Source organism: Olea europaea, chromosome 11, assembly GCF_002742605.1.
Source record: "Olea europaea var. sylvestris chromosome 11, O_europaea_v1, whole genome shotgun sequence".
NCBI classification, from domain to species: Eukaryota; Viridiplantae; Streptophyta; class Magnoliopsida; order Lamiales; family Oleaceae; genus Olea; species Olea europaea.
Genome location: NC_036247.1, coordinates 18764904 through 18777852, shown reverse-complemented (window position 1 = coordinate 18777852; position 12949 = coordinate 18764904). Strand labels below are relative to the sequence as shown.

The following is a 12949-nucleotide window of genomic DNA, read 5'->3' as shown; positions in this document are numbered from 1 at the left end:
ATGCAGCAGTTATTGGGTAGTCCTATCACGTTCCACGGTTCAATGAATTCAATTGAAGACGGTTGAACGACAAAAGTAATGACAGCAGTTAGAGAAGACAGTTCCATGACAAGTTGGCCACTACAAGGAAAGTGGACAGTTATAGAGCGATCAAGCAGTTTTTTAAGCAGTTGATCACGAAGAAATCACCCAGAGAGTATAAAAGGAAGAAAAGACATAGAGTAAAGGACCCCGAATCAAACACTCTCAAACAGAAAATATGTAACTTTCGATTTCTTAATTTAGATTTAAACACTTCTTTTACAGTAACTCGTGTGCTTGCGCCCCTTGGAGACATTCTGTTTTTATTTTCCAATTGTAAAGTCATCGTCAATAAAAATACCCCTTTTTGGGACTTTGTCTCAAGAGGTTTGTCCTTTATACAATCGTCTGATCCCTTTTTAATTGTTAGCGACTAACCCGCACGAAACAGAATCGATCACTCGAAATACACAATTTTGAGGAAGTTTTTATACATGTGCAAAATTTTGAAGGAGTTGTTATCCATGTGTAATCAAGGTTAGACAAGTGTAAAACTTCGAATGTTAGAATATCTGTCTACGTAGCATTACTCAAAAAATTAATATCTCAACTCGTATTCATGTGTGCACTGAGATTGAAAGTTTGAAGACGCTTATGTAAAGTAAAACTAGTTTGGGACTTAAGTGCGTATTTTGTAAAGTTTGAGGCTCTTGGCTGTATATTTTCTCTTTACTTCAGGCGCCCGATTGTCTTCCTTTCGCTGGCTTCATTGAAGAACAAACGCACGTCTTCCCAAGGCAAATTGAAACTGAAAGAACAATCATCCTCACACACACAAAAAAGCTGGAATAGTAGCAAAGAAATGGCGGAAGACGAGGGCAACAGACCCCATAACAACCGCCCTTCTCTCAAAAGTCATATATCTTTTAATAATTACCCTAAATGGAAAGACAAGGTAGCTGTTGGTTTTATTGAATTATTGAATATGCGTAAATTTATTGTTCATACGTATAGATACTGTAGAAATTTTGGGAATTTTAGATTGATATTGTGTTGATTTGATGTAGCTTAGAGAAAATTGCTACAAAAGGGTCCGTGAAGATCGAACCCGTTTGCTTTGGAAATTAAGATTGCCTAAACCAAATGAACTGCACCTCAATCACAAGGTTCGTTTTTTGTTATTTAGTTTAAAGGAAAATGTTGTTATACGAATTTTTTGTGCTTCCATTTTATTGTTAATCTATGCGATGTATTTTGTTAGTGCTAATTTTTTTTTGTGCTTCCATTTTAGTTAATGTTTTCTTATTAGCGAAAATGAAACTTTATTCTGTAATTTGTAATACTCGAGTGGTGGGAGTGTGTGAAAAGCTATCCATGTTAATCTCCTATGAAGCCATTGTTAATGGTACGATGGATAGAGGGATTTATATTTATTTATTTCTTTATTTATGGTTCTCTGTAGGTGACAAAGCATCTTGAGAGCTATTGACACTTAGTTAATAGATTGGAGAAATTCAAAAGGCTTATGTTTAGTATTATGCATACACATTTGTCCTCACTGACACTTGGCAGACTGAGTAACTAGACAATAGATGTAAAATCATGACAAGATGGAGGATTGATAAATACAAATTGAGAGTCACGTATTAATGAAATAAAAACATGTTTGCAACCTTCTAAGGTCTCACTGCAATGAGGCTTTTAATTGAAAATTAACCATCAATAAGTAGAGAGACTGTTTGAGGTCAGCGTACCATTTTTTCTTTTTGTTGAGGGGGAGAAGGGAGGGGTGTGGTGTGGTGTTATTTCACAATGATGCTTCTATGCTGTTTGCATTCCTGTGGACGTCAGAGAAGTCCTCATATTTATGTATTAGACCACAGAGCAGTTGTGACAACCTGCATATCACAAGATTGTGCATAATTTGGATTTATTTAGCAGGTTATTTTCTTGCTAGAATTTTGTAGTCCTAGACAATCTTGGTAACTGAAGCTCTATACCGTTGAGTTTGTTTTGACAGTGATTGTGTTGTGTCCCCTATTAGAATTATTATTTTATTGTATTCTTCTTACCAACAATCCTTTGACCTAAACTAATTTTCTGGTTGCAGGATCTCATCAAATCAACTTTCCAAGATATAGTTTCCGTTGAATTAAGAAAAATTAAGGACTCGTCTTTGAACAGCGATTGCGGAGTTCCAACTTTTGGCACTGCTTCTGATGACATGATATGGGAATATGACGGTCTTCATACAGATTATCAAGGCAGCTGTGAAGAATTGTTGTTTGAAATGCAAAGGATATTTTATGAGGATCTGAGGACAGAGGAAAGTTTAAAAGGTACCATACGAGTATCACTGATGGAGTGCAGTTAAGCAATTCATGATTTTGAAGGAATATTTAATTTTTTAGTAGACATCATGAACTTTGTGGATTTAAAGTGAGAAAATATTTCATGTTCATGTTCAACCCAAAATATTCTAAGAGCATATCTTTAAGCTATTGCCTTATAATCAATGCAAACTTTTTTACGTAAATATTATCCAATGGAAGATTCGAGACGACTCTGATTTTTCGAGCTCCGTATCAGAAAACCAATTGGGATCTTCCTATGAGAAGAACATTTCTTATTTTAGGCCTCAGGACTGAAACATGCTACAGTGACCAATATTCTGTAAATTTCCATGTGATACCATTGAGAAAAAAAATGTTTCTTTTATTTTTTGTTCATTTGGTACTAAAAATATTTGGCAGAAAAAAAAATGTTTCTTTTATTTTTTGTTCATTTGGTACCAAAAATATTTGGCAAAATGGTAAGTCTACTCCAGATATCACCTTCAATAAGATTAACTTATCAATTCTGCTGGTGTGAGTTAAAAAGAGCTGTAAACTCTACCCATGGATCACTGGTTTTGTCATTGTTCAAGGTGGCAACAGCAGAGTCAGTAAGGGATGCAATTGTCAAGTTATATTATGCTGAGTTATTTTTCTCTTATTTTGGCTCTGTCAGAAAAAATACAAGTGCCAATTATTCTTGTGAGCTTAGATATACTTTTATTTCCTGCCAGAGCCAGAAAATTTTATCGAAACTTGGGAGGATGAAGAAGATGAATATTTGGCTCGTGCTGTATATGAGCACATGCAGCTTAATGGTGAACAGGTATAATGCTCACAAAATTTAATTTCTTTACTCTTAGCGTCCTCATCATGCACTTCAGTTACTAGCTGTTCCAGTGTTTATCCGCATAATCTCTTCATGTGTTTAAACAGAAGAACGCTGCAAATTATTTAATGAGACTTAGTTTGCTCTATTACTGTGGCTTCCTTTTGTAAATATTTTGAGAATTGTCTACATTGCCCATTTCTATAAAGAATTCCAAAAGATATACTTTACCTCTTGAATAAAGAGTTGGATGCATGCTCTACAGATAAAATTTGTTTTTTTACCTTACAGCATTAAATGTCTTGTGCATTAGAAAGAGATTTGACAACAGAAGGATAGAATTGATGTGAGTTTCATTTTTCATGAGAAATCATATGTAGATGGTAATTTTAATTCGAGCTTGGAACTTTAGGATCTCACAGGAAATTGCTTCAACTTTTGCTGCTTATCGGCAAAACCACTGCCTACTTTTATTACAGAATATAGGTTACAGAGTGATCATTCTAGGTGGTAGCTGGTGATCCGTGTTCTTTTTTAATACCTTAATCTTCATGACCACAGGCTAGCATCTCCCTGTTTTCTCCCATTTTGTCCCTTTGCTCGATACCAATTGGTTCCAGAGAACAAAAATGCATATAGTAGACATAAAATATGTTAGACATGAAGTTCATTAAAAGTTTTCTCACATTATTCTGAACTTTTTACTCAAATGTTTTAATAGTAAAAAGTTTCACTAAATTTGTTTATAAACTACCACATCCTAGATGTGTTGACGACACATTCCTCGTTGTTTTAAGCTATAAATATATAAACAAATATATATTAACTATGATGTTCGGACTCGGGTATGGGTATGTATCTAAGTGTTACATCTTTTATTTTTTAAAATATAGGATACGGGGATATCGCTAAAAAGAGTCCAAATTTCAGACATATGTACGTGGGTACGTCTTTCAAGTTTAAATTTTTTTACTTACCCAAGATGTCATTTTGAATAAATCAAAGTTAATTGTTCACAAAGAAAGAAATGAGTACTGAATAAGATGTTAAAACGAATAAAATAAAATTTTGGGGTTTAGTTTTCAATTATGGGAAGTTAATTAGTAAATGTTATATAAAATAGAAAATGAAGGATTTGATTGTAATTTAGACTTAGTGGAGCACTAGGTAGCACCATATGTAACCCATTTTTATTTTATGCAAACAAAATCTTAAACCGTCGATGCAAAAAGGGAAAGAAAGGAAAAAAGAAGAAAAGGGAAAGAAAAAAGATAGAAGAAGAAGAAGAAGAAAGGAAAACTTAGTGCTGTTGCCCTTCTCCACACTTTCGGAGGTGGCACGAAATTTAGAGAGAGCAAAAATGGGAAAGGAAAAAAAAAAAAAAAAAAAAAGAAGTAAAAACGGCGAAGTGTCCGATTGAAATTTAGAGGATCTAACACATATCTTATACCTATATCCATGTCCGACATGGGTTTTCCTACTGTTTTGAAGAGTCCGAGCATCAGAGTGTGTATATATATGTATGTGTGTGTGTGTGTGTGTGTGTGTGTGTGTGTGTGTGTGTGTGTATGTATATAGTCAGACACTAACAAATCATTCAAGTAGGATCATCAGTGCTTCATTGAGATGTGATGAACTCATGAAAGCATAATATGAATGGATTTTATAAGTTCTACAACTGTATACCTGCCTGAGTTTTGCTCCAACTTATTTTAACTTGGCATGCCACTAGCAAATATAACTTATTAGGTTTTTCCACTTTATCTTTTGATCTACGTGGATAAAAAGCTGAAGCTTTTGAATGCTCTTGATTTTTCTAAATAGGTAGGAAAGGAGGTTTGGTGCCCTGTTTGCAAAAGAGGAGAGTTACAACAAAATCGTTGCCTTATTTATTGTGATCGGTGTGGACTTAAACTCAACAGAAGCGATGAGGTTCTGCGCACTCTTTTTTCTTTTTATAGTATGCACTGTTGTGGTTGTAAATTAGTCTATATGGAATGTTTTGAGTCTTAATTTCTTTTATAGAACAATAATAGCCACCTAAAATTGGTGGGGAAGTTTTATATCAACCCCTGCAAATATAATGAAACCAAGACCAAAAATGCAACCAGAGTAGATGTTGAAATGACATTTTCTTCATCGCTGCTTCTGATTATCATATCCATTTTAGACTGTGAATTCTTTCTGTTGTTCCAGTGAAATGACCCATACCCCCGAGGGTTTGTGGTGATTTCAAACCAGCACCCTATCTTATATGTTGTGATGGCAGAAGATGCTGCTGCACCTAGCAACTAGTGCTACCCTATATACCCCTTTTTTATGTGCTGTAACGGAAAGTTTTCGAGGGTGTAGTTTGATTGCTCTAGTATGGGAATAATTAGCATTTGTTTAGATGTTTCTGACTATTTGACAAGAGGTTGGCATGGTTGACGTGGTAGCTCTACACTTTTTTGAAGCTATATATATTTTTCTTTTAATTTTCACTTTTTTATGTTTGAATGGCAACTCAGAAGTTCTTTTACGGTGCCAATGAGGCTACATTGTTTCAAATCTTCTGCTTCTCCCAATCTTCTTCTCAAATGTTTAGAACTAGTTTTTCCTTTTTTTTTATTTTTTTATTTTTTGGGAAGATGACAGTAATCACCTTGAGGGAGAGAATCAATTCATGAAATTTAATCTCTTTCTTTGGCCTAATTATCAATTAGAAGATTTTCGTATTTGAATTATTCGATCTTCGTATCTGCCATGACCATACATAACAAAAGAGTACATATTTAACAAGAACTTAAATACTATTCTTGCTGATGCTGATTGAGATGTAAGGCTTACCTTATTTTTTCCTTTGCTCTTAGATTAGTTTGGATTTGCTAAGGACGAGGCTGGCTGAAGCTCATGCAGAGCATCTTGATAGGGGATGTAGGTTAAAGCCTGAGTTCTGTGTTGAGACTATATTTGAACTAACTGCATTGTACATCAAATGCCAAGGCTGTGATACATTTGAGGTTGTAATATAGTCGGCTACTTTCCATTTAGTTCTTTCAGATAATTCATGATTTACTTGAAAATATAAACTTTTTGCTTCCTTTCCTTTTCGCTTTGGTCTGTCCTTTTAATTTTTATTTGTTAGAATGGCTTCTATCTTCTTTGTTCATCTGAGAGGGAGATGCTTATCTGTCTATATTACTTAATGTTCTTTAGTGGCTTTGGAATTAGGCTCACTGGTCTTTCGGAATAGTGAGAATAAGGTGTCTATTGTTCACATATATATCGCAACCTTTGTACTTTAAGATCAAGTCATTGAGTGATGGTCATATAAAACAAATCTTTTTGGCGAGACTTCAAATATCTATGGCTTTGTTTAAGTTTCAGAATGGCACTCAGTATCTTGTCACGACCCATGTAATGTAATCTCACATCCCTAAAACTTGGTTGACCTTCATCTTTAAATGTCTCGATAAAACGAACTCCCTTATCGATCATGCATGTGTAAATATATGGTGATTTGAGTATAAGAATACCCAATGAAACACGGGTTAGGTTTCATGCTTAATGCTCATTTAATAACATTTTGGGTTCATCTCAACATTATATTAATAGTTGTTTGTTCACATTTTTTGATTATTTTAACATTAAAAAAAAAAATTCAACAATTTGAGTTCATGATGTGTCGTAACTCAACTTTGTAGTTGATTGCTTGGCTTGCAAAAAAAAAAATAAAAAAAAAAATTGAAAACAAGATTAACAACTTCGAACTTGAAAAGTTTACTTGAAGAATATGAATTATTATTTGCAAAATTAACTTTTTTTTTTCTCCTTCTAATATGCGGTCTAAGGTCCTGCTTCCCCAGCACAAACATCAAAAACTTCGAGAAGGTGACCTAGATAATAACTTCCAACATAATGATGAGAGAATGTCAACTCATAAAAGTGTCTAAAATTCCCCCAAAACGCCTGTAAATAAGGCATTGCATAATGGAAAAATAATTGAAAAACATCTCTCTTAACTTCCACTCTACAAAAAGTCCCATATCAAAAATGCATTCGCGAGCGAACCTCTCTAAAATATAAACGCTATCTCTGAACGAGAAGCACTTTCCAACGAAAACAATGTCGGAAACTCCATCTTTCACTTTCAATTTGAAAATTGCATTCAAAAATCCCCAAAAAATGAGGGAAACCCTCCCAAAATTCAGGCTGAAGACATAATGTTGGTTTTAAAAAATAGTTTTCATTTTTTTAGGTCAACAAGAGGATTAATATCAGGTTCCATGAAATATGTAGATAATAATGCGTAGTAATCATGAATGTATGATTGAAATGAGTGCTTCACTTTGACCAATCTTATAAATTAATTCATTAGTCTTCGGGTGGAACTAATCGAAAGAATGCAACTCTCTTGGTACACTAATTTTTAAGGTCTTCATTTAGATAAAGTACACTAGTCGGTGAACCTTACATTGAATCTGGAAATAAGTTATATGTACAGTCTGAGCTAGACAATACATATATAGCTACTCCAGTATAATGGAATAAAAAAGGATTAGTGTTCAAATTACGATATCATTATGTTTGCGTTTGGTTTCAATCTTGAGAATGTATGTATGTGTTGTCAAGGTATATCTCATCATGTCATTCATTGCTATTTATCTCAAAGAAAAATGATGAACGCAATTAATCAAAATCTTAGTACTATATTTAGTTATTTACACACATTAGCTTCTAATATTTTATTTTATTTTCTCAAGCTTGGTCGATAATAATTTTTTATTTTACTTTACTCATATTTCAAGATATGATTTTTTTTTTTTTAATGAAGTAAAGTTAGTAAATGTTGTCTATAGTGTAATTTTTGTAAATTAATAACTTCTATTATATATAATAAAATTTTTCAATCACAACCTTAATAATTTAAGTGGTTATACTTAATTTTTAAGGACAATTTCACAAAAGGGAATAAACCTTTCACCTTCAAATTAATGAAATATAGTTATAAAAAAAGGTATATTATGAAAAAAAATCCTCCAAATTTCAATATTCAGCGTGCTCTCCAATCCACAACTGTTAGGTACAATCACACGATAAAAATATAGACTTAACATAGAACTTTTAAAATTATTAATCTGCAAGTGCAGTGTGCACATCTAAATATGCTCAACACTCAAGTCACTGTTGCTAGAGAGATGAGCACTCGCACCGCGCACAATAGTCATCTTTGCCACTGATCAAATGACTTCTCGTGGTCAATCTTGTGCTGTAGTGAAAAAGCACGAGCAATCGCGCGCAAATATTCTGAATTGTGAAAGAGTTGGCTCTCTCTTTTATGTATTGTAGATTAAAAAAAAAAATCTGCTACCTCGTGGATTTTCAAGAAAAAAACTTTATTTCCATGTAATGTGCAGACTTTGCTCGAGAATACACACCAATAAGAGAAAGAGAAATAGATAAATTGTACACAATAATTATAATAATCTCATTAAATAAAATAAAACTAAAACATATAAAGTTTTGAATATAATAAAACAAATCATTTTCTCTTCCACATCCGAAGCTCTAAAATGGCACCAACAATGAACAATGTGACAAGCACAACAGCAAAACCTGCATTCCACCCAGTTCCAGCATTGCCTAAATGAATCCCATAGAACACATTCACTGCTGCCAAAAATATTAGAATCCTTCCTACACTGAAATGGTACCAGTTCCAATATTTTCTAACCTTCGACTCCTTGTCCGGTCGAGCCAAGAATGCGATAACCTGTTACATACAAATCATACTTTTCAGATCCGTGTCATATAATCATTGATTATTTTTATAGCTAGTGGTGTTACACTTACCCTACTTGACGTTAGCTAATATCAAATCGCTCGTTTATTAAGCCTCCGTTCGTTTCATATTTTTTGAAAAATGAGAATGAAAAATATAGTCGTTACGGGCCCCATACAAGAGAAAAAAATTCAAATTTGATGGCTTAATGTGATGGATAACGATCATATTTTTCATTTTAATAAGAAAATAATAGGAACCCAACAGGGGCTAAAAACAAACAGTGAGTTTTTTATTCCTATTCTCAATAAATTAGGGAATCGGTTATATACACTCAAAAATTTGTGCCAAGTACCCATAATGCTACATCCCTATCTGGTACAAATTAAAATTTAGATTTTAATCTAAGTCAAAGTCAATAACTAAAATTTAGATTTTATTCGTTCACAAGGGTGAACCTATGAAGGGACGAGCGGATGCAGTTGTCCCCACGTGATTTTCAAATGTGGCTTTTTTAAATTCAAATATTTAGATCTTTTTTTTGGGTTTCTTTTCCAATTTATTTGAAATAATTTTTACGTACTCGTGTCTCGCTCCCACTGAATCGTAATTCTGGGTCTGTTCCTGTTCATTCATTTAATTTTATTTTTTTTAACCAAGAGATCAATCTTCAACTCTTGATCCATTATTTTTTCTTGTTAATACTCAGGTTGATAAATAAAAATGAAAATGAAAAAGACAAACCTGGAGGCAACCAAGTGTGAGAATGAAGATGCCAAGGCCTTTGTGCTTATTAACATTCGCTCCGAGGCGATCCTCTAAGACGATTCCACAAATAACACCGGCTACTCCAAGTACGAATCCACATGATTGGATGATTGAATGAGAATAAAACCAGATTGGGTCCCACTGCCTCATGTGCCGAGCTACCAATACACCAATTGGCATTAAAATGCCCCATCCAACCATGTTTAAGATCCCATGGCTTCTCTTCAGACTAGCATCTGGATTTTCTTTTTGAAATTGTCCTTTCACCACAAAATTTTGACACAAAAATGTTAAGTCGTGTCGTCTAAAAGTCGATTTCGTTAAGAGATGAATTGAATTGTATTTTCGATACATCAAGTCAAGTGTCAAGTAAACTCATCTTTTTTAATTAAAAAAAAGTTCAACGTACCAAATATTTCTTAATTATAATAAGTTGAGCATGGAGCTACTTCGATGTTTAATCTTATAGAAAAACTATCATGAAAAACGGGACTCAATGATTTCAAATATTTTACGTGGACTTGATCGTTTTTACAGTTGCAAATAAGAGATCAAGATCCAGTTCAAATAAAGAACGAAGCCTTTTCAGATCATTGACCTAGATGAGTTAAGGGTGAATTCTAGCCGTAAATAAAATTTTAAGCAAATTTCTTAACTTATAATTGAGTCTCCATTGGATAATATAATTATTTAATTCAGTCCAGACCTAATCCTATTATATTCAAGAGGACCATCATAACGGTGTAATTGTTAAGGATTGACATTACTTTACTCATAAGATCCAAGGAAATCTACTTTTGATAATTAGATGTTTGATTGGACAACCTAAGTTATGTCCCATATTTAGTTCATACTTAATTGTATTAAAAATTATCCGTAACTTCGATATTATGAGAATCCAAGCATATCTAAGACGCGTACGAAAAACCTAAATTAGCTCCTATTGTTTCTCATTCTTTTCCCATTAAAATAAAATAATATAACCATTATCCATCACATCAAGTCAGCATATTAGAATTTTTATCTTTTGTATGGGGCTCATAACGACTATATTTTTCATTATCATTTTTACATAAATGAGAAACAAACGGGACATAAGTAAAAGTATTGTTTTTCCAATATTTGAAAAAAAAAGAAAAGAAATACCATTAAATCAATACGATAGTTGGGGAGGTACCCTATTATTTGTGTGTTTATATTTTCAAAATAAATTATAACGAACAAGTAACAATGTTGCCTTTGAAGTCAAATAAGTTAAAAATTACTTATAAGTTAGTTAGCCGGACATAAAATAACATCTTTAATCTACCAAAAGGAGTTGACAAGCAGCTGTCATGGAGCCCCATCACATGCTATAGTGAACCTTCATCTATTATATTCTTTATATAATATTTATATAATATACATTTTTTTATGGAAATTTCAATAAATTATAACTAGTGGCATATTGTTCATCTTTGACACATTTTAGTGTATTAAAAGTGTTGAATTTATTTATTTATTTAAATTTAAAATTTAAAATGTCAGTTCAAGCATATACTCGATGAGATCGTGAAAGTTAGAGAAGATATTTATCTACTTTTTTATTACCTCATTTTATAACTTAATTAGCTATTGATAACGGCAAATTTATTGCTTATAATCTTCTTCCCTTACATCTAAGTCTAATTCTTTTTTTTTTTTTTTTAATTTTATGTTCTCGACCCATAAAAATTTTGAAGTACTTGAATTGAAATTATTTATTTATAAAGATAATATGTTAAATATTTTTATCTAAAAGTTGGAAATTACGTGTCTAATTGATAGTGGAAGGGCAAAGAACAACTACCACCACTAGGATGATGAGACACACCCTAAATGACATCAAATCTTACCTAAACTTCCTCAAACTCCATAACCAATATATCAAGAACAAAAAATATGCATGTTGCTCTAACCTGTGGCATAATTCAGTAGAGTAGAGATCTGATCCTGATGTTGCGTCAAGGCATAGTCTGGGCCGGATGGGAGGCGATTTCGTTGCCCGACCGAGTATATCAACTGCTTCTCCGGTGCATCGACGATCAACTGAAATGCCATGTAAATTTGATTTGATTGAACGTTCATCGATGAATTTCCCAATTTTAAGTTTCCTTCTTTGACAACGATCACTTGATCCGGTGATTGGGCTCCTAAATAGTACATTTTCATATCCGTGGTAGTGTCGGGTTGTACCCACCCGACTATTGCAGTTGACCCCACCATCTTGCCATTGGGTGAAAACCCGATTCCAATGTATGCATTAGTGTTGGGTGCTGATAGAAGAAAGTTCCACACATTTGTGGATGCTTGTTGATACTGAAATAACAAATTGTACGAAATTATTAAAATTCATCGGAAAACGAACTCCCTTTCTATTGTTCGAGTAAGATCTTTAAAGTACTTGAGTCGACTCTAATATGTGCATATAAAACGATCCTAATATAAAGGGCTTGAGTCGACTCTAATGTATCCATATAAAACAATCGTAATTACAAGTGATGATAGAACTTACTCTTAGAATGAAACTTTGAGAAGGCCAGACAGAGACACATTGAAGAGAGGCTGTATCAAAGGGAAGAGACCTTTCGACGCTGAGGGGAGAATTGCACGAATCTTGTGAATTTGCAGCTCCAAAAAACAAAACTAAAATCAAGAAGGAAGGACTGAAAATGAAAGACCCTTTCATCTCTCTCTCTCTACTATGAGGAAAATGGTTTTTATGTATATAATCAACTACATAAAGAGGAGTGGTTGATGAAGTTGGGAAATAGGCAGTTGACAAGTTCAAGAGAGAATATATACATACATTATATAACATGTTATATATATAATATGACATTCACATGATGATTTTCTTCTCATTTCTTGATGACTATGATGAGGCTGACATGATGAACTTGGAACATGTCCAAATTGAGTGAATGAGTTAACAAAGTTAAAGCCTGTTTGATAGAATTTATTTGGAAATAATGAGTTATTAAATAATATTTTTTGAAAAATGTGTGATTAAAAAGTAAGGAAAATAAATGATTTGTATGTAGAATATTTTATTGTATGAATGTTTGATGAAGAATGATCGTATAGCAAACAATTTAAATTTTTAAAGGATAACAAACAGTAACTTAATTAGATTCTAATATAATTGCTTGGAAAGGAAAATCAAAAGAAAATTTGGAATAAAGGAACTTGGTTAATTTCAATTAGTAGATTATT

At 33.0% G+C, this 12949-nt stretch overlaps 2 protein-coding genes across 4 annotated transcripts; one reads left to right on the top strand and one right to left on the bottom strand.

Annotated features, from left to right (window-relative positions):
• The first annotated feature begins 757 nt into the window (after positions 1-757).
• On the top strand, positions 758-6380 carry LOC111403683 (RPA-interacting protein B). 3 transcript variants are annotated; one of them, XM_023032273.1, is made up of 7 exons: positions 758-976; positions 1089-1187; positions 2132-2360; positions 3089-3180; positions 4077-4127; positions 5008-5115; positions 6036-6380. In XM_023032273.1, exons 1-7 carry the CDS (start codon positions 884-886, stop codon positions 6195-6197), a joined length of 834 nt encoding a protein of 277 aa, XP_022888041.1. In that variant the 5' UTR covers positions 758-883; the 3' UTR covers positions 6198-6380. The 3 variants fall into 3 exon arrangements, with proteins under 3 accessions (XP_022888041.1, XP_022888042.1, XP_022888043.1); XM_023032274.1 differs by lacking the exon at positions 4077-4127; XM_023032275.1 differs by lacking the exons at positions 4077-4127; positions 5008-5115.
• Positions 6381-8558: 2178 nt separating this feature from the next.
• Positions 8559-12515, bottom strand: LOC111403682 (cytochrome b561 and DOMON domain-containing protein At3g07570). The gene is made up of 4 exons (XM_023032272.1): positions 12249-12515; positions 11653-12052; positions 9692-9975; positions 8559-8938 (listed from the first exon to the last, which is right to left on the bottom strand). Exons 1-4 carry the CDS (start codon positions 12420-12422, stop codon positions 8708-8710), a joined length of 1089 nt encoding a protein of 362 aa, XP_022888040.1. The 5' UTR covers positions 12423-12515; the 3' UTR covers positions 8559-8707.
• Between the last annotated feature and the right edge of the window lie 434 nt (positions 12516-12949).